Raw genomic sequence first — 23,196 nt, 5'->3', positions numbered from 1 at the left:
TTTGTTTAGTTGTGGATTTTATTCCAAAAGAAACACAATTTGAAAATTATATGCCAGAATAATTGCGTATAAGTCTTAATCTAGTTAAAAACGAATCACAATTTCGGCGAAATTGTTGAAAAATTAAAATTCATTATTTACTTGCTATGATCTTTAACTTATCTTGAAATGCGGGTGTGAATTGATAAGCTACATATGTATGAATTACTATAGCAACGCTCTACTATCATACGGATCCGCTTCCTTGATATCCCTCTCTGCGTCTTCATGTGTAAAAATAGTACCTACCAGAGTATGTGTATTGAATTGGAAACAATGCGGGCGCACACTCCCTGTTTATATTAAAACAAAGCCCAGTACTTCATGTTTGTAAACACTGATTAGTTATTTTTTGAAATATAATTTCTGCATATTTTTTAATTTCAAATAATTTTGAATATCATGATACATGCCTAGTCGTTGTCTACATATGGAGAAATTCTTACCATTTGGCTAATATGCATGACGCCATCGTGGAATTCGAACTATCAGTCATTACGTAATGAAATTAATAGGAAAAAATATGTAAAATCACAATCGTAAACTAACCTCTGGATAAACACACGTTTCCAGCATCAAATCCCATTCTTCATGTTTGTATCTTTTCAATGAAACAACTTTCAATGTAACTGATACAACATTCGGAGTTCCATTTATAGTTAAAGTTTTGTATCGAAGAACCCATTCAATCCATTATAAGCATTTCAAGAATCTTTGAAAATCACAAAATGTCCACTTTTTCACTTGAAAAAGCAACGGATACAAAATAATGCTCACTAATTCCAGCATCGGAAACGGAAAATTGATATGTGTTTTTTCCAGAATCTGTTCATAAACTTATTGGATTATTTTTCAAAAAAGTTCGTTTATGAATCAAAACCACCGTTTTCGGCATTTGTAGAATGTCATGTTTTCTGTTCTTGACACATGTACTGACGTCATGAGACCCCAAAAAGGGATACCTAGAACATGTTTAAATGATTTCGAAAAACCAACATTTATGTAAATATCATGCCTCACTGAATCTTAATGCATCTTCAAAAGAAAGGAAACATTTATTAGTGAATATGTATTCGTACTTGCAGTTAAAATCAACACTAATGATTGAGATGGAATTCCCTGGTAATGGTGGGATCGCCCGATGGTGTATGTTGTTGAATTGGGGGGGGGGGGGTGATGCTATATACATTGATTACCGAACAGGATCCTATCTGTGTAATACAAATCTGTACGTGCCGGGGAGTATATTTTGTTGTTAAATTCCTCTCGTGGTTTAACTATTGTGTTGTCAAAAGTTTTCAATTTTTTTGAAATTCTTGCACCATAAATTGCCATATAATGTACGCGGTACAATAACTTCTGTTAAAGTTACGCACTCAATGAATATTCATAACCTTAAGATCACCTGATATCAAGCTCATGAATAAAGTGGTTAGAATTTCTCCATATGAGATATAGTGTATTGGTCCATCAATAAATATTGACTATATTATTATCTAAAATATTTTTGAATAAAGATGTTTCGAAAATAAACTAAATCTAATAATCATAGAACAAACAATAGCAACTAGAAAAAGGAGGTAGCTTCTTTTCGATTCCCCACGACAATTTGAAAACATTTTCACCGTCCAATATATATCATCGCTGTCTCCGTCCTCTTCCAATACGCTACAAAATTGTAGTTATATATACCGAACATTTTTATCTTAGAAATATACATGTATGATATATATCGCTGAGAACCGTTCCGTTCCAACCGTTTAGCGTTTGTTCCCCAATCAAAACCGGTTTTTTTAATCTTAAAGCGTCCCATTCAAACCGTTTGTTCCTAAATCAAAACCGTTCGTTCTCAAACTGTTCAGCGTTCGTTCACCGTTCAACTGGTGTAGTAGTACGCTTCAGGGTCTGTATATTGCGATATGCAAATTAGATGTATATATCCACTATCCTGTGCGACATTGTGTTTTACCTAGTTTTGTATGAATTCTGATACTCTTTTGATACTTCCCATTCCCGCAGGTCGGAACAGTATTACTATAACCAGTTTCACAAATGACCTCTATATCTGATGGACTCTCACTCAAATGCACAAATGCTGATGCTGTTTGATTTGCAATACACTCGTCGTTTGAAATATCCAAAGTTTTGAATGTTGCTTGATTTTGGAGATTAAGGGTTGTAAATCTGTGTTGATGGATTTTTCGGCAAAAGTTGATATTCTACAATATAAACAAAACACCAAAGTGTATTCAAATTCATGATAAAAACCTTATTACTTTGCAATGCTTAACTACTAATAACATGTTCTCGGATAAATATGTCAATTCCCAGCTAGAAACCGTCTCTTCGCATACATTCATTTATTTCCCAATAAACTAACAGATACGCCAAATCTACGTACACCGACCAGTTTCGTTTACCCGATGAATAGCGCGCTTGGTTTTGATTCCCGATCCCGACGCCCACACCAAAATTAATGTTTCAATGACACTTCATTCCAAGAAGGAATCATTACAGGTTATTGTCTGTATTTCAACACCAAGTGCGATCTTAGTTGTGAATGTTTTACATTAAGTATTGTTTAGTGTTCAATGTGACAACTCATTTCAAATATTGCATATACCGAATATATACCGTTCTTCCCAGATTCAATAGATCGCGCACAACAACATTCAATCTACATTAATTTACAGATTCACATTTTGGGAGAGGAGTGACTTACCAGGAAGTCCGTTGCATTTCATGCAACCTAAATAAATCGCAATACCTGAAAAACGTTTCCATTCGTCGTCATTGGAACTTCACCTTCACAAATTAGCTCAATGAAAACCATTGACGGAAAAGTTTGATTAGCGCTGTCATTGTCAATTCTATGATATCTCGTATGAAATGATCTCAGATGGGTAGGCCTACCTGTAACATAACCGAAAGTAGAGATAGGGTGTATGTGTATAATAATCAGAATAAAGTAGAGAATTCGATCTCAGCTTCTAATCATCGATTCAAATCCGCACTTTTTCATGGGAAAACGTCATCCATATGATTGAATTCACCCTATCAGATCTATATGTACAAACCTGCTATTTTGATTTCAGTCACTCTATTCACGTCTGTTTGGTTTGATTCAACGGAACACAATAATTTCACTCGTTCTTTGCAGTCAACTCTCACCAAATTTGCTTTACACACATAATTTGTCAACGTGTCGCTTGCAATAGGACATTTAGCAAGTTCTAGTTCCGTCTTGTCATTGAAGAGTCGTTGGACAATGATGCTTGTATCGGAGAAATTTGTTCGTCGTGAGAACCACGAACGGACATTACATTGTACTGTATCATTTGGGTAATATACATCCAGCAGCGGTGACTTAAAAGTTATCAAATCTTGAAACATGAAATTATTTGCTCAATGATAAATAAATAAATAAATATAAATAAATAAATATATATATATATATATATATATATATATATATATATATATATATATATATATAGTTTGTAAATAAAGAATTCGGTATTTGATACAGTAAATACATCCAATAATAAAAGTCAAGAAACACAAAACTCGAATAACATTTCACTGTTAGCGCTTTCGGCTTTAATGCCTCTTCAGACAGTTATAAAATTAAATAATATTGCTAAGTAACGTCAACATATCACGACGTAAGTAATTGTCCTTTGTGACGTCATGATAAATTACACTGGTAGCGGTATAATACACACAATATTAGACAAAACTTGGAAATCAATTACAGATTTCAGTTCAATGTAGTTTCAATTTTACAGTTATTTTCTATTAAGTTTGGGATTAAACAATTTTATAAAGTATTCCTCCTTTGTAACTCTGGAAATTTCGCAGTCATTATCCATTTTGTAAAATGGAAATATGTTGAAATCTCCATGACCACAATTGGCAAAATGTTCGGAACATGGCGAATTTCTGATACTTGGATCGCGAATTTGCTGCTTGTGGACGCGCACACGGGTGTTCAGTTTGTTGGTTTGTCCGATATAGTTTTCATTACAGGTAGGGCAGGTCATACAATATATTACATTTTCGGATTTGCATGTCATGTTAGAATTTGGTGTTAATTTTTTGCCGCATTTAAGAATTTTTTCTCTGCCTTCCTCTAGGTGATTACATGTACCGCAACGTGAATCACCACATTTTTGCACGGATTTGGAATTTTCCGTAGTAAATCGGGCACGCGTTAGAATTCTCTTCAGATTAGGAGCCTGTCTTCTGCTGTTTTTTATTTGAGATTCTTTTATCAGGTTTTTGAGATTTTGGGATTGTTCTAATATAGGAAAAAATCTTCTAGCTGTTCCAAAAATATTGTGGTTGCGAGGGTTATGCGTAATTACAAAAGGAATATCGTTGTTTACATCGTTTTCTTCGTGTCGGGAGTTTCTTAAGATAGATATAGGTGTGTTCCGTGCTTTTGTAATTCCGTCATTAATGAGGTTTTCCGGATAATGTTGTCGCCGAAGGTATGCTTTCAATTCCTCCAATCTTTTTGACCGTAATGAAGTATCCGTAATTATTGTACATATCCGTCTAGCCATGTTGTATGGAATGTTACGTTTAGTATGGGAAGGGTGGCATGAATGGAAATCTAAATATTGATGTGAATCTGTTTCTTTGCAATAAAGATCCGTGATTATATTGGTATCATCCTTAATGATTCGGAGATCCAAAAATGGTAGTTCTTTATCACTCATATCCATAGTAAATTGAATTGATTGATGTAATTGATTGATTTCAGCATGGAATTTTTGTAAATCATCTGTAGTTTTATTCCAAAAAATGAAAATATCATCGAGGTATCTTTTCCAATTATGTCGAATATATTGTGCAAAATTTGCATCAAACATCTCAGGAAGTTTATTCTGTAGTTTTTCTTCCAAGTAACCCATTACTAAGGTTGCATAGGTAGGAGCCACCTTTGTCCCCATGGCCGTGCCTTTAATTTGAAGATAGAATTGATCATCAAATTGAAAGTGGTTATTTTGTAAAACTACTTGAAGAGCTTTAAGTATAAAATCTTTGGAAAATCTTTCGTTAATTTCTGTTGGATATTTCTCAATCCAAAATTTTACTGCTTCTAGTCCCACGTCATGTGGTATGTTGGTGTACAGACTGGTAACATCAAAACTAACCAAAAGTGTGTCTTCCTGTACTTTTTCTGAAATGTAATTGAGAAAATCCAAATCATCACGGATAAAACTGGGTACCTTTTTGCATAGTGGTTTAAGAATTAAGTCGAGTAAATTGCTTAATCTCTGAGTGCTTGACGAAGGTCCTGCTACTACTAGGCGGAGTTTTAAATCCGAGGGTTTGGAAATTTTTATGTAAGAATTCTTGCTCCCTTTTAGATTTTCCTGAATTTCCTTTGATTTATGAATTTTTGGTAGGCCGTAGAAATTACTGGTTTTCACTTCAAAGTTAGTGAGATAGTCCATTTCGTTTTTTGTGAAATTATCAGCAAATTCCTTTGTTCGTTTTTGTATTTTAAGTATGGTTTTTCGGTCTTCCTTTTGACTCAAAATAAGAACTACAACAGACCCACAAGACACCAACCAGAAAGATCCAGATTCCACCAAACGAATGCTAGAGGTTTTATACAAAGACGGGAACCACATGGTAATTCAATGAGGAATACCGAGCTAAATCATAATTATCAACCCAACCACTATCAACAAAACAACAATCGGGATCATTTTTTAGGACAAGGATGGACACAGAAAAAACGCAAAAAAGGAAAGATGTCCAACCGGAACTGGAACACGATAAATCAAAACAACCAGGACCGAAGATAATCAATTTGTCAAAGAGAGACTTAACAATTAAAGAGATCACTATTCTAGAACGGGGATTAAAATTCACACCAACACCTAAATATCCCTATTAAATTTTAACATTCGTTTCGGAGAATCTGTGGCATATGGCATTATGTTGTGTTGGCATCATAACGGGGTGTTGACATTGGGGAGAAATCCCTTCTTGAGGATTTCCGGGCATTATATCGGGGCAATAAATCGAGAAAGCGCTGTACGTTTATTATCCAGAAAATATACCAGCAACTTAGTAACTTTATCATTAAATGATACACGTTTTGTTTCGGAGAGTAGGCAGGAATGTCGATCAATCAAAAGGGACACGTAGCAAAGCTACTCCCAAAATAGTCCGATATTTTATGCTTCTTTCAAAATATTGTAAGCTCCCCAAGGATGGCGAGATAGATGTGGGGACTACAAAATAGTAGAACTCAAATTCAGGTCAGGTACTAAGTATCGTGGCTCTCGGGTACTGTTAATGAACTCTCCAACCAAAGGAGTCTCTGGTTTGATATAATATGACTATAGGTGAAGGTAATCAATGTTTTAATTCAATACATGTGATTTCATACAATTGACAGGTGATAACACAAATAGTGAAATACTCATATGGTCTAAGACGTCTGCCGTACGGGTTTAAGTGCAAAAAGGGAAATTACTGGTTAAAGGAATATTTGTTGATATAAAGTAAAACAGGTGTCCAGTGTGTTGGGAGATAAATGTCTTATCAAACCTCTAACCTAATCATGAAATCCGGATCGTATCCGAGGAGAGAAGTTTGAATGTTGCCGCCAATACAACTTGCAATTATCTGAAATCTATGTCGCGTGCGCTGTATATATAGGTTTCTGAAATATAACACGTGATGGGGCTTAACCAATGGAATTACTGTACGGAGACGTCCAACCAATCACGGCACTGTACTGTACCGCACAGACATAATATTGTCAAACAGTGTCAAACAAAGCTGCCGTACAAAATGATAAAGAACGTGAAAAGGTGTTATAAAATCAGAATTGGTGATGGATTTAAACTAGGAGATAATTCTGGAAGTAGTCATGCACTGTAAGTAAACATTTATGACTGTAAACATTCGCATTACGTTAAACAAAATGTCAATCGTCGAGCAGACGATGTTGTCGCCGTACAAATGAGCAACTGTATTCTATTACAATTTCAGGTAAGATTTACCGCTAAAAACATCAATAAAATAAATGTACACAACAGCTTTGTAATATTTACAAACGATTTACATAGCAATATAACCGTAAAATGAAACACGTTCTTAAAAACAAAACAGTGCATACATGTAAACACATGGGAGAAAGATGGCGGACATTACGTATACAAAGTGCTGTCCCAATAAACTTCACGCAGGAATAAATAATCAGGGCATCTTCCCGCTTACAAAAACTATGCTTAAAATACCTGTAATGTACACTAAATTGAAAGGTATGTATCTTAACCTACATGAAATAGATTAAGTACAAATATAGAACAACATGCTTGTGATGCTACGGAGACACGAACGTGTATTTCTGAAATATGTAGCAACCATTATTATATTTATATAAAATCCACCCACAATTATTCCCAATTGATTCACAACATTGAAATACTGAAATTTAACTGCCAGGTCCTTACAATATTTTTCTACGCTTGCCATGAATGAAAATGATATAAACTCTATATATTTTACAAGAGAAAATTAACTCATTGATGCTAATCAGCTTTCGGAATCTTTAATTCAATATATGCATGAGTTGATAGAAATGGTCCGCAAACGATTTTTTTCGCATGATAAAGGGTACAATTGTGTGATTGGATCATCAAACATCAATAGGTTTTAGGTAGCCATCGTGTCAAGTACAGTCTTAAAAGTTGACCAAAAACAAGTGCACATTACAGCTGATAGTATGACAGAAGTATTTGCATACTCTTAAAAAACGCGAAAACTTTGAACATTCAAATAAAGTCAATATTTTCAGAATAAAAAGATAGATAATATTGAAAAGGATCTACATATGTGAAAGTCCTGGCAATGGCGGTTTTTGTTTAGTTAAATATTGCATAAAATAATATTTGTATGGTTCATGTTTCATAAACATGTCGTTGATGAACAGATAAACAAATCTACATTATAAAACCTACAGCTATATGGATGATTCTGAATATGATTCGTATTTCTATCTACTGAATCCTTTACAAGCGTTACACATTTGGTAGGCAAGATGGAAAAAAGTCAGCACACCAAAGCACGATAATGCGCATCTTTTCAAACATTTAAACAACTTCGTACAGTTCGCCTGAACCACTTTTTCCTTCATAGATATGTGGTTCCTGGACATTCGCGTTCAACGCCTCATACATTTCTCCAGCTGCATCAATGTGTGTTTCATTAAGTTCATACACTTGTTTTAATCCTTGTTTGGTTTCCACCAATCTGTTTTCATAGACCTGCTCCTGTTGTTTACTATGTCCTTCTAAATTTCCCATTGCAGTGGGAGTCACCTGTACGTCATGTCTCTTTGCAGACAACACATCCAACCTAAAAGGACAACGTTATTTCGATTTGTACACATTTACATATATATAAGATCTTTTCATATCTATAATGTATGTAAAACTTATACGGTACCAATTTTGATGCACCAGATGCGCATTTCGACAAATTATGTCTCTTCAGTGATGCGCAACCGAAATGTTTGAAATCCGAAATAACTATGACGTTTTAGAGATATTATAGGCAAAAACAGTGTGCCAAAAAGGTGGAGTCAAATTCGTTCAAGGATAAGAGCTATGCGTGAGGGAGATAATCCTTAATTTTGAAATGAATTTCTAAATTTTGCAACAGCAATTAAATATTTTCAAGCTAGTAACGAAGTACTTAGCTACTGGGCTGTAGAGACCCAGGGGTCATAATGTAAAACTTGAATTTTGGTACCAATATATATATATATCCTTTATTACATTTTTCCAAATATCGAATGATATCAAACTAGTTTAGTGTAAGTTTTCCGATAGAAATGTTGTCATCTCTTGAAAGTAGACAACGTAACTTAGATCATTAAAGTCGCAAGTAAAAATAAACATTGTTTTAAGACCGTGGTGAGGAACATAACGATATATAAAGAATTTAGTATACATTATGATTAAGGAATAAAACACAGGATAGAAGACAAAGTCACACTATTTCGGCCGGAGTCTTTTGGACAGACATGTAAATATACACCTTTCTGTATGCATTAATGATGACATATTTCTGATATTGACATTTCATGTACTGCTACTTACGTTGAAGAACTGTTGTCACTTTTTACTGAAAATAAACCATATTTAGTTGAGGCATATGTGGTATGCAAGGTGACGATAACGAACAGTGATCAATCTCATAACTCCTACAAGCAATACAAAATAGATAGTTGGGCAAACACGGACCCCTGGACACACCAGAGGTGGGATCAGGTGCCTAGGAGGAGTAAGCATCCCCTGTTGACCGGTCACACCCGCCGTGAGCCCCATGTCCTGATCAGGTAAACGGAGTTATCCGCAGTCAAATCAGTGTGCCAAGAACGGCTTAACAATCGGTATGAAACACGTCAGACAACATTTGACCCAATGCGAGGTTGTATTGACGAACTAGATGGTATACAATTCATTTCAAGTATTTACAATGCAAAGCATCGGAAATCTAATGTACATCTTTATCGCGATTTGAACACTTGTTGTAATATGTAGTTAAAACATGATCACTAATGGAATTATCACATCTTATTTACAAGGACGTTACATTAATCAATTTTGAATATAGGTTTTAATTATATATAAAAGGGTACGGCTCTTTACGTCCAGCACTGGATGAAAAGAAGTATTGAGGATGTCATTTAATTTTGATAATCACTGATATTGCGTATTTTTGGTACTGATAACTTCTTACAATAACATATTTCTACAGTTGGTAGCAATGATAGTAATTTCTGTTGATACTGCGAGATGTTGATATTTACTGATAAGTACTCGGTAAAATACTGACGCTACCGATAAGTGTAAATCAATGCTACAGCTATTAATTCCCTAATAGTAGATACAAAAATATGCCAGGAACAACGCCGCTATGATATAAGCGGTGTTGTAGAAATACATTTTCCTTTAAAAACATCAGAGAGAGAGAGAGAGAGAGAGAGAGAGAGAGAGAGAGAGAGAGAGAGAGAGAGAGAGAGAGAGAGATACAGATATAAATCTTGCATACAGCTATTTCTCATAGTCTTAGATTTTTCTACCGCATCTTATGTTGTTGTTTGTGTTTTTTTAAAAATTTGATACAAAGTACTTACCTCTTTGTTTTACCTTACAACAGGCAATAACACCCGCTATGAGACTGGCTACACCAACAACCATCATAGCAGTCGCAACATACACATAAGAAACATCACATACAACGTCTGCAGCAGCTGCTAAAATCAAATCATAAAAAGCAAAGTAAATTTTCACTCATTTCTTCAATTACGCCTACTTAAAAATACAATTCACTTAATCAACATTGCTTAATAAACAGTATTAATAATGGTCACTTCATAATCGGTCCAGTCCTACTAAGACACACTCAAGAGTTACTGAACTAAAATGTTTGAAACGTTGATTTGATGTGGTAAAATGTAATCATTTATTGAATCAAAATCAGCAAAGAAAATTTAAGGTTTTAAAGTAAACAAAACAAACAAATAAAAACTCTGATTTCAAAAGCTTCAAAAACCTTTGATTTACTATCTGACGTGTTTCATACCGATTGTTAGGCCGTTCGTGGCACATTGTTTTTGACTACGGATAACTCCGTTTACCTGATCAAGATATAGGGCTCACGGCAGGTGTGACCGGTCGACAGGGGATCCTTACTCCTCCTAGGCACCTGATTCCACCTCTGGTGTTTCCAGGGGTCCGTGTTTGCCCGACTATCTATTTTGCATTATTTATAGGAGTTATGAGATTGATCACTGTTCGTTACCTTCACCTTTCACTGTGTTAAATTCTTTGAGAGAGCAATATTTTGATGCTACAGTTTTGTAGAGTAAAAGTGTCATTACTTTCATTACATGAAAAATTCAACACAAGGAACAACGCCTAATCTCACAATTCCCTTAAAGAATACAAAATTAAGAGTAGAGTAACCACGGACCCCTAGACGCACCAGAGGTGGAATCAGGTGCGAAGGAGGAGAAAGAATCCCTTGTTCACTGGTGACACCCGCCGTTTACCCTATTCCACTGGTGACACCCGCCGTTTACCCTATTTAAACGGAGTAATCCGCAGTCAAGATTGATATGGAAAGCAGAGCCGAACAATGGGACTGAAATACGTCAGAGAGCATTTCATCTAATGGCAGACTGTATTTTAAATCATTATAACGGCCATATAATTTATACAAATCCTGGCATTAGGCGAGACTATTGAAACCCCAGTGGCATAACTTGTTTGTCAGTTGCCAGCCTCAATTTAAAATCTGATCATACGCAGGAAATTTCTTGATGAGAGACATAAACACTATCTGTTGAATATGGAGAAGATGAAGTCTCCCCGTAAGTCATAAAGTTGTTGTTTATTTTTTCATTTATTTTAATAAAATATCTAAGTATGAAGCATAGTGTAGGCCTCTGTAGTATCTATTATTTCTTGTTCACTGGAATATATCGAATCGACCTATAAATGAAATGAGTATAGTTAGTATATAAAATGTAGTCGATATGTTTAAATGTCGAGTTGAAGGTCGTGGCAAGAGATTTATTTTTTCCCATGCAGAAGCTTTTTGATAATTAATGCCTCGTATAAATAAAGTAACAGGTCAAAATTGGACCACAATGGGAATTCCAACAGACTGTTGGAAGATCTGATCACAAAGGCTAGACTACGTAGGTATTTATGTTGCTGATTTGGGAGAGGTTTTATGTTCTCAAATTTCTAAATGCTCTTTGACTTTTTTTAAAAGGTTAGTTTTACCTGGCTAAAGTTTGTTATCTCCATATATTTAGCAAAAGAAATTTCCTCTAAAAAGTATATAGAAATAACCTCAATCATTTCAACTCCACTCAGGTGAGATGTACTTTTGTAGAATACTTACATGTGATCGAATTAAAACTAGTGTTTGTCATCTTTTCCATCGGGTCTTCATTAAAGACAGCAGAACCGCGAAGAGCTCCAGATCCACATGTTTCGGAATAGTTTGTTTCGCAGATAATTTCTACATTTCTATCACTTTTCAGCAATTGATAGAGAACGACACTCGTCAGCTTCCTGCCTAATGATGTGTTGAAAGCCTCACCATTCGGTCTCTCTTGAAGAGGGAGGCTGACATATCGTGTGTCATTTTCTTTTCTGATGCACCATCGTATATCCTGAAACATGTCTTGATTAATAGGACAGTCAAACGATAATTTTTCATATTACCATGACTTGTGTAGTTTACCAATTTCCAAATGCAAGTTTTAAACCTGTATTTACTAATTTTGTTTTTTCCATGGTTCTGTGTGACGATTTTATTCTATTTTGTAAATTACATATATTTAAATCTAGATTAGAGCCTCGTGGGAATGCCACTTGTTATATGTATCTGTACCTTCGCTAAGAAGATTAACATTTATGTTCTGTTGCACGTGTAAGAATAAAGAAGAGAAGCTTTTCCTTATATTGATTTCAATTTTTTTTTACATTATTTAAAAGATCATTAGAGTTAGTTTCATGATAGATATATCTAGCTTATACAACATACATCAAGGAATTTGTCAGATTTGTCGACCATATCGACTATATCATTTTCTTTTAAATGAATAATTGCAAATGTCACAGTCCTGATTGCACATCAAAAGACGATTGTTGCTCATACGCGTTTCGACAAAATCGCATTCGATCTTCTCTGTTGACCATTTTTAACGTTGTGCGATATGGAGCAAACGAAACGAACGACATATATGATCTATTGTTCATGAATTGTGTTCATATTTACTGGTATACATAGTAGTATCATAAGCTTTGAAATTTCTTCATCTTCTTAAAATAACCAGTCATCATGAAATTAGAAAAAAGCTATAAAGATACCAAAGAAACATTGTTTTGACTGCGACATTGTACTAAATGTACAAAAAATGTATTTCATTTTGGGAGCTTCTTCATATGAATGACAAATTCTCAAGAGGGACGTTAAACAATATACAATCCATCAACTAATCATTTATGGGGAAACATTAGCTTGATGTCAAAACTATCGTAACCATTGTATTTGTTTATGTTGTTGCTTGTTAGCATGTTGGATTCTTTTGACTTCAGATACAAAAATTTAGACTTTTTGGTTTTTCGGGCATCTGATCAATATGGATATTTTCTTCTTCGTGTAACCTATAGATACATGTATGTAGTCGCCAATTTCTCATTGCAATTTGTAATCCATTTCCTTTTTTGTATACAATAACATGTATTCATGTATATAGTCAGGTTTTTACATAGCCCTTGCAACCCGACCTGACCAGGAGGTACAGGGTTTTAAGAATTCCAGTTCTTTTACTCACATATTCACACGGACAAACTTTCATGCTAAACAAAGGCTAGAAGTAAAGAAAGTAGAAAAAATTGACAATATACTCTGGCTGAGTTCAGAAATATCATGCTATAATAATCAACAATCTGATGTATGTAGTAATGCCTAGGTTGGTATCCAAAAATACTTCTTTATACAAATTTTGATCATTTACCTCACTTCTTAAGAATTTGTTTCTAACAAATACATATAATACTAAAAGGAAACATTTTAGCATATTTTGTTGCAACATAGTTTACGTTATATTTGAATTAATGTTTCAAATAATTTCCACTTCTTTTCAAACTGATCTGTACAAATATTTTTCTTTGTAATTTATTTTTCTACTTTTTATACATTAGTCCAGATGGCTTTAACTTTATTCAATGACAATTGTCTTTACATTTGAAGAAGTCTATACAATGTTTCAAATGGTAATTTAGAAAGTTTACCATTTCAATTTTTAACATCCAAGGATAAAAGTTTTTTTTATCAGTTATGATATTAAATGAAAATATTTCATTAGACCAACGTTGCATATTTCTTTAATAAATACTGACTTTTTCCACAATCATACATAATGTGTTCCAATGATTCTATCTCCTTTAAACAAAAGTGCATAGATCGTTGTCTGATTTCTCAATCATTTTCAAAAAGGTATTTGTAATTAAAATTATATGATTCACTCGATATAAGTGTTTCATACCGATCGTTAGGCCGTTCTTGGCACACTGATTTTGACTACGGATACCTTCGTTTACCTGATCAGGATATAGGGCTCACGGCGGGTGTGACCGGTCGACAGGGGATCCTTACTCCTACTAGGCACCTGATCCCACCTCTGGTGTGTCCAGGGGTCCGTGTTTGCCCAACTATCTATTTTGTATTGCTTGTAGGAGTTATGAGATTGTTCACTGTTCGTTATCTTCACCTTTCATATTGTAACCAATGTAATTTACTATATTTCGTTTTCATAAAAAACATCCTTATGAATTGCTCTCCATTCTTGATATTGTTATCAGATTGATCACTGTTCGTTATCTTCACCTTGCATTTCAAATTGTTTATCCCATTTTTTGTTCAGTTGGTTTATCTTTGCTAGAATTCAATAATCTGTAAATTTTTCTATTGTTGGTTTTATTGCCTAGTCATGTTATAATGTGTAAGGGAACAATCAGTTCTTCTTTAATCAGTCGATCATTATTAAGATATCTCATCATTTTCTTTACTGCTTGTGTTACTCCAAGAAAGTTTTAATGTTATAATATTTTGAATTGAGCATAAGTCATTATATTCCCTTCCTCATCCAGTAACGAGCTTGTTAAATGAATATTGTTTTTACAGAATTTTTTCTCTTTTCTTGAAAACTCAAACCTTGGTAACTTACTGATAAAATGTTACCTCATTCATTGTAGATGTAAGTTATACCGTACAGATACAAGTTAACAAACAATTAAAACTTCAGTCGGAGTACGAAAGACACACACAGAAACACAGAAAAAAAGTTTCCAAAACATAACCAAGAAACAAAAATAAACAGTGTGGTGGTTGATTTTGATGTGCAAAAATTATTTGTAATCCATTTCAACATTCATAGCAATTAATATCGCAATAAAAATGTTGGCGTCCTTTTCGTAAAACAGAAAACTACAGTAGAGAACAATTAACAATGCCGTATGATATTTACCGCAACATCTGTTGAATTGTCTAGATTAGTCATTGCATCACAAGTCATGGAAAGGAGTACTCTATCTTCTGACTCATCGGTTGTGACAGTCTCTGGACCATGGATATAGCTTTCTGCTTTAATTAGTTAAAATAGATAAATAAACTAGAAACATATCTACCAGTCATCAACATCTAGACATACTGAAGCGTACTACTATACCCCTAAAGCATTCATCGCTCCGTGAAACGTACTACTATACTCCTAAAGCATTCATCGCTCCGTGAGACGTACTACTATACTCCTAAAGCATTCATCGCTCCATGAAGCGTACTACTATACTCTCAAAGCATTCATCGCTCCGTGAAGCGTACTACTATACTCCCAAAGCATTCATCGCTCCGTGAGGCGTACTACTATACTCCCAAAGCATTCATCGCTCCGTGCAAACCATTAAATATGTCATGCAAACTGTCCACGGTTCCGTGAAAGCCGTTTCGTGAATTTTTACCATTTCTATCAGGGGTTATTTTTGATAGTTTGCTTTTATATTTTCATATTTATTTCAAATACAGATATAACGAATCACCTTCTGCTCTCTTGGGCATGTGGGTGACCATATCATATATATTACAGAAAATGAGATGTGTAAAATTAATGATAAACTAGACGTCCATTTCTTACGTTTTAGTGAGATTTGTAAAGTGAATACAATATCTTGTCACATTTATTACCAGGGCAAAAAAGCGTAATCAGATCCCACAAAAGACGTATATGTATAACCCGCATGCTTACATTATATTTTTTAAATGTTAATGCTATATATGTACATTTAGTAATTAATTGGACATAACCTTAGGAATATAAAGCATTGAACTTTGTCTATTAACAATGATAACTTTCATTCATATGTCGATTCCATATATCCCTGTGGGCTTGAAATAAAAGACACCACAGAGTTGTCCACTTCTGCTTTATACTTAGATATTTTATTGAAAGCAGACATTAACGGCAAACTGACATTTGTATTTGAATACTTGGTTTGTGAATGGTCTGTGAACAGTAAGTCTATATTCTTGCCAGTGACGCATCCTTTCGAACACAGATATGTGAAGTTCCAAATATTTGCTCAGTTTGTCTGGTTATTTTCACATTAAATGATCACAATCTAAACATTCGTGTCCCTGAGGTATACACTGTGACCTTCAATTCGACATTTCGATATATTGATGACGTTTTGTCTTTTAACAATTATATTAATTTTCATTCATATGTCGATTTGATATATCCCTGTGAGCTCGAAATAAAGGACACCACAGAGTCGACCACTTCTGCTTCATACTTAGATATTGTATTGAAAGTAGACATTAACGGCAAACTGACAACTCAACTGTATGGCAAACAGGATGATTTCAGCTTCTCCATCGTCAACTTCCCATATTCATGTAGCAATGTTCCATTATCACCTGCATATGGTGTTTATATATCTCAACTGATTCGATACGCAAGAGCTTGTTCTGGGCATAGTCAGTTTTTAAATCGAGGCAAGCTACTGACAAACAAGTTGATGGTACAGCGGTTTCAACAGTCTTGATTGGAGTCAGCATTTCACAAATTCAATGGTCGTTATAACGATCTATTCATCAATACAACCTCTCAGTGAGTCAAATGCTGTCTTACATGTTTCATACCGATTGTTAGGCCGTTCCTGGCACACTAGTTTTGACTACGTATAACTCCGTTTACCTGATTAAGATATAGGGCTCGCGGCGGATGTGACCGGTCGACAGGGGATGCTTACTTCTCATAGACAGCTGATCCCACCTCTGGTGTGCCCAGGGGTCCAGGTTTGCCCAACTATCTGTTTTGTATTGCTTATAAGAGTTATGAGATTGATCACTGTTCGTTACCTTCACCTTTCATTGGTTATAAGTTATACACTTTCTACCAATACAAATTGCGACTTCAGACCGAAATTTCTGGAAACTAACTTCGATTTAAGTCTGAGATTTTGCTAAAATTTTGACTACTCAAATAAAAGAAAACTAAAACTCGAGTTTGAGACTTTTTGGGAAAACCAAGCCAGCTTTGTTTGATAAATGCAGGCCGGAACACATTTGTTTGTATATTATGCTACAATAACAAAAACACTGTAATCCTTCCGTGTTATTTCCGCTGTAGAAATAATTGGCTTTCGAATTAAAATGTTTCTCACAAACAACGGTCAAATATAGGTCAATACAAAATAATGAGCAAACCATTTCAAACTATAGCTTACGTTTTATAGAGATTCATAGTATGAAGCCCGTATACGTCCTTTGTCAAAATCAAAAACATTAAAACGGAAAAAATACTGATTCTATGCTTTTTGTGCTATAAGTCAATTAATGAAATACAGTGTATATTGATTTACATTTTTAAAAATTCAATCAAAGTTACAGGTGGAAATAATCACATCATTTAAAGAATCCTACAATCTAAACTTTTGAGGCTATTTGACTTTATGATTTCTTTCAACAGAATTTTTCTATAGTTGGCTGTACAACAGCAATAACTAGGTTCAAATCAAATCCATTCATATTGAACAGGTGTTATTGCATGTAAATACATATATGTTAATCTAGTTGCTATCATGCCATACTATAAAAATCAATTGGAATGAAATACCTTGCATGCGGAAAATAGTTGAATGCAAGGTGAAGATAACGAACAGTGATCAATCTCATAATTCCTACAAGCAATACAAAATAGATAGCTGGGCAAACACGGACCCCTGGACACACCAGAGGTGGGATCAGGTGCCTAGGAGGAGTAAGCATCCCCTGTTGACCGGTCACACCCGCCGTGAGCCCTATATCTTGATCAGGTAAACGGAGTTATCCGCAGTCAAAATCAGTGCGCCAAGAACGGCTTAACAATCGGTATGAAACACGTCAAACAGCATTTGACCCAATGCGAGGTTGTATTGACGAACTAGATCGTTATAATGACCATAGAATTTGCGAAATGCTGACTTCAATCGAGACTGTTGAAACCCCTGTATCTAACGAGTTGATATGGTGTATTTATTCGCGAGGCTTGCAATTATATATGTTCTATTTATCTCATACGTCTTCTCGCTTGATTTTGAGATGATTCCCATGTGAGAAGTGAAGTCCATGTCCTAATTTCAAAATAAGTTTAATTTCTATCACTAATAATTGTAGCCTTAAACAAGCCATCGTTAGGGGAAAAAATAACAGCCTTTTACCAAACATATAATCGTGTGGGAATAATTCTTATTCAATGGTCCAGCAACATCCCCCATGTATATTAAAATGTTGAGTTCTATGATGGACCATATGTTGCGCGTTGTTGCTGTCGGAAGTTCCGATCGTGAAATTCATTATGATATTTCGTAATATCAAATGGGAACTGTGATCGGGATTTCTGAAATTAGAATATTTACCTGTACATTTGTACATTTTTTGCAGCTATGCCATCTCTCATCAACCTAGCATGTATAATAAGGTCATAATAAGTAATCTACATAAGAAATTTAGAAATCCATCTATTTTTTATGCTTCTAATGTGTGATCTGTGATTTTGTTTTTTCTGTGTAATTATTAGTTTTCTCCTTAGAACATTTGTGCCAATAGCGTTTTAACTTATTATTTTTTCATGTTGTTTTAGAAATCTGATATTTTATGTGTGTTTACTAACCGGAGAGTTTGATGTTTGTATTTTTAATAATCTATGAAAAGTATCTAAAAAGCAATAAAAAATATTTGAAAAGGATGCGTTTTCAAACATTGTTGAGTGCTTTTTAGATACTTTTCATAGAGCTCTACAAATAAAAAACAACTTTAGGTATCGATTTTAATAATAATGTTTGATTTTGATAATTTTACAGATGTAAGATTTTACTGTCATTCCATCTGTGTTTTATTGGACATTCCTCATCTCTACCCCTGTAAAGCGCCATAGAGTAATTTGTTTTATATAAGGTGCTATATCAATTTTATTTATTTATCATTATTATTATTACATACCCTTTTCTGTTTTTAATCTGATATATTTTCGAGGCGTTTTCCCTCTCCAACGTATGTATCTACGCTCTGTTCCACATCGGAATTCTGAGTACGAATGCTCCTCTTCCTTCAAGTATAGGAAAACAGAAACCTGTTGCTGGACGGTGCATTCATTGTCCCAGTTCTTCAATACGTTCACCGTTGGGAGATTTTGTAAATGAAGGATTCCATTCCTTCGGGATAATGTTAATTTCTACAACAAGCCCAACAACAAAACAAACGTTTAAAACATACATCAAAGGACAATTCTTTATTTATTTTTTTATCAAGCGTTGTCTTCAATTCCTAGATCTTGATTTCTGTTCCATCATCTTTGTGGATGTATTTAATAAATATTATCAGCAGTATAATGCATTTTCTCCACAACACTAAGACGTTTTCATGAAAAAAGTAAAATTTATGAATAGAGATTAATCCCATAAATCCCATAATGAAATTCAATACAGAATTGAAAATAGGGCAAACACGGAAACCTGGAAACACCAGAGGTGGGATTGGGGGCTTGGGGGGTGTAAACATCCTTGTTGAAATGTCTTATCGCGAGGCATATTCACTGAACAGGTAAACGGACTAATCCGTAGTGAAAATCAGTGTGTAATCGACTTTAACAATTGGTATGAAACATTTCAGACAACATTCTGCCTAATGACAGGTTGTATATATTTTTATTAATTGAAATCAAATTAAGCTTAATACTAACGTTTTGTGTCTTCTGAGCACATAGTGTTGAGAAGCATATGACATTTCTCTGACAATATCAGCTGTACGATGTACCGCCTAAATTTGGACACTGAATAAGGAGACGTCTATAAAACATGTTTTAAAAGATCAGAGCTTCATAAGTTACATGAAATACCTTAAAGGATCGTCCTGTCACCATAGAAACGTTCCCAATGCATATCAATTTAACCAAAGCTCCAGGAAGAAATGTCTGAGTAGAACTGTAGTTATCAGCTCCCTTATAGCGAGTGTAGAATGACCCCACAGATGTTGTATCTGTAACGTATTTAAAGATACAGAGTACGCTCTCTCTCTCTCTCTCTCTCTCTCTCTCTCTCTCTCTCTCTCTCTTTCTTTCTTTCTTTCTTTATGTGTGTGTGTTTGCGCATCCCATGTCTTTATCAAAAGACATATATTACATGGAAGGTGAAGATTACGAACAGTATCAATCTCATACCTCCTAAAACAATACAGAATAGAAAGCAGCCTACTGACAAACAAGTTAATGGTGCAGGGGTTCCAAAAGTCTCGTTTAAAGTCAGCATTTCGCAAATTCTATGGTCGTTATAACGATCTAGTTTGCCAATACAACCTATCATTGGGTCAAATGCTGTCTGACGTGTTTCATACCGATTGTTAGGTCGTTCTTGGCACATTGATTTTGACTACGTATAACTCCGTTTACCTGATCAATGTATAGGGCTTACGGCGGGTGTGACCGGTCGACAGGGGATGCTTACTCCTCCTAGGCACCTTATCCCGCCTCTGGTATATCCAGGGGTTCGTGTTTATCCAACTCTCTATTTTGCATTGCTTATAGGAGTTATGAGATTGATCACTGTTCGTTACCTTCACCTTTCATCTTTACACATTTAACTTGTTTGTGTTAATTATTCATAACACAAGCAGTCATGTAACTTACATATTGTATATATTTCATGGGATGGTAACTTTTGTTACGATGTGGAACAATTAAGAATGTCATGGTGTTATGAGGTGATGAATGATTACAATGTATTATTAAACATGATGTAATATACATGTAATGTTCCTGAAACCTAGTTCCTGAGTACCTACTATTGTTGTCTAGGCTTTTATATAAATATCTTTATCATACATACTTTTACATGTTTTACTGTTTACACTATGCCTATCGGGGCCATTGAATGGCAGCAAATCATCTGTATCTTTTAATGCCCATACTTCGCTAAACAATTCTTATTTATAACTTCCAAGCTTATATTGTTCCTATCTAATGCTACTATAAAAAATAGTTCGGGGGGGGGGGGGGTGACCGTCACGAAATAACAAATAATGGTCGTTGTCAAAAAAAGTTAGGACCATGCTCCCGTATTCATTCTGATTGGTCCCGTGGGGATGCAGGTTAGAATAGGTTCTCAGTACCCGTTGCTTGTCCTAGAAGCCGACTGAATGGGGCGGTAAACGAGGCCCTGTGTTACAGCAGGTATGGCACGACAATGATCCCTCCCTGCTCAAAGGCCATAAGCGCTGAGCATAGGCCGAAATTTTGCAGCTCTTCACCGGCAGTGGTGGCGTCTCCATATGAGTGAAATAGTCTCGAGAGGGACGTTAAACAATATTCAATCAATCAATCAATCATTCTGATTGTACATGCCTGTATATACATATATAACTTATTTAGAGTTTTAAAAATAAGAGCACATATAAATAAAGCTTTCAAATTGACCGATGCATTAAATAAATACAGTAAAAATAATCATAGAGACATTTTTACCATCATCGGCACTGAATTTACAATACTTGTGAAGAAATATGATTTGATCAACAACCGTTAAGGAATGACGGCGAAAACGATCTATATTGTATGAAATACTTACCAAGAAATCTTATTTGCATCCCTCTGGATTCAGTTGCATTGTTTAGAAAGTCTATAACTGAACACGTAAGTCTCGCAGTTCCTTTACATTCCAAGTTTACAAGTATTGCACTACATGTAGAATCGTCTAATTCACTATCCACTGGACATGTAGTTAGATCCACCTGTGTTCCGTTGGTCAAGTGTTGACGAATAACAATGTTTGCAGAGACGAGTCCCATCTTTAGTAAGAACAATGGACCACGTGAACGAACAATACATGTTATTACGTCATTTTGGTAAACGTATGGTCTGCTGGTCCGGAAATGTATCACTAAATCAAAGAAGAAATATGAATTTTTGATAGTGTATTTCTACGAGTTTATAACTACCGAAAAGGTGGATTTGTTCGCAAGTGTAAGTGGCGATTTCTTAGCTATTAGGTATACAATTAATTATAATGGAATATATTTTGACGGGCATGGGATTCCAAAACATAAAAAGTGATAAGCAGTGTAACGTTAAAACTTTTATGTGAAACAATGATATAAAAAAAACCTGTAATTTATTTATCTCAAAGCTGATGGGTGCGACACGAGTTCCTTTGACATAAAACAATTGCTATATAGAGTGATTTTTCTTGCAAATATTCTTAATGTGATTGCATAGACATTTGGGTGCTAACTTAACTATCAAGAGTTTGACGGCATGATACCAAACTGCTAATATCAGCCATAATTATCAATCTTGAAGTTAAAAAAAAAAAGCCATGCAGTATAATTTGTTAGACCAAAAATCATGATTCTTGCCTTACATACATGTACAATGTAATAAAATATGCCTACAAAACTTACGGAATTGTCCATATAGGCCGGTCATTAATGCGAAAGTAATCACAACGGTGGATGATATACTGAACATGGTGTACAGAATACCAACTAATCACAACAAGAAACATGAACAATCTATTTCTGAAAGTTTCTATTAATCACTTCATATGACACATACATGTAGGAAGTGAGTGTAGGTCATGTATGACATTAAGTACTACTGTTACGTTGGAGGCTTGCGTCGCTATTTATTGCACATATGGCGGAACATTCGCCAGGCATTGCGTCGCTATTTATTGCACATATGGCGGAACATTCGCCAGGCATTGCGTCGCTATTTATTGCACATATGGCGGAACATTCGCCAGGCATTGCGTCGCTATTTATTGCACATATGGCGGAACATTCCCCAGGCATTGCGTCGCTATTTATTGCACATATGGCGAAACATTCGCCAGGCATTGCGTCGCTATTTATTGCACATATGGCGGAACATTCGCCAGGCATTGCGTCGCTATTTATTGCACATATGGTGGAACATTCCCCAGGCATTGCGTCGCTATTTATTGCACATATGGCGGAACATTCGCCAGGCATTGCGTCGCTATTTATTGCACATATGGCGGAACATTC

General features: G+C 35.0%; 1 protein-coding gene across 4 annotated transcripts; it reads right to left on the bottom strand.

Moving 5' to 3' along the window:
• Nucleotides 1-6,408: 6,408 nt before the first annotated feature.
• LOC125675550 (uncharacterized) lies at nucleotides 6,409-22,808 on the bottom strand. Of its 4 annotated transcripts, none has more exons than XM_056160155.1 (9): nucleotides 22,588-22,808; nucleotides 21,756-22,067; nucleotides 20,033-20,172; nucleotides 19,138-19,369; nucleotides 15,128-15,243; nucleotides 11,992-12,265; nucleotides 10,214-10,333; nucleotides 9,174-9,198; nucleotides 6,409-8,427 (listed from the first exon to the last, which is right to left on the bottom strand). In XM_056160155.1, exons 1-9 carry the CDS (start codon nucleotides 22,652-22,654, stop codon nucleotides 8,163-8,165), a joined length of 1,551 nt encoding a protein of 516 aa, XP_056016130.1. In that variant the 5' UTR covers nucleotides 22,655-22,808; the 3' UTR covers nucleotides 6,409-8,162. The 4 variants fall into 4 exon arrangements, with proteins under 4 accessions (XP_056016130.1, XP_056016132.1, XP_056016131.1 ...); XM_056160157.1 differs by having other exon boundaries at nucleotides 10,214-10,330; XM_056160156.1 differs by having other exon boundaries at nucleotides 15,128-15,240.
• Between the last annotated feature and the right edge of the window lie 388 nt (nucleotides 22,809-23,196).

The sequence above is a fragment of the Ostrea edulis genome, chromosome 3 (assembly GCF_947568905.1).
Source record: "Ostrea edulis chromosome 3, xbOstEdul1.1, whole genome shotgun sequence".
In the NCBI taxonomy this organism is placed as follows: domain Eukaryota; kingdom Metazoa; phylum Mollusca; class Bivalvia; order Ostreida; family Ostreidae; genus Ostrea; species Ostrea edulis.
The sequence above is the reverse complement of the archived record's forward strand: the minus strand, read 5'-3'. Positions and strand labels throughout refer to the sequence as shown.

What these genes read in the sequence shown, in the direction of transcription:
- LOC125675550 (XM_056160155.1), bottom strand. Translation starts at nt 22,654, where the DNA reads ATGTTCAGTATATCATCCACCGTTGTGATTACTTTCGCATTAATGACC. An exon ending in CAGATTAAAAACAGAAAAGG is followed by an intron (nt 15,244 to 19,137) that starts GTATGTAATAAT and finishes AACTAATTAAAG; the next exon opens with CAGAAAGCTATATCCATGGT. An exon ending in TTGTAAGGTAAAACAAAGAG is followed by an intron (nt 9,199 to 10,213) that starts GTAAGTACTTTG and finishes GTTTATTTTCAG; the next exon opens with TAAAAAGTGACAACAGTTCT.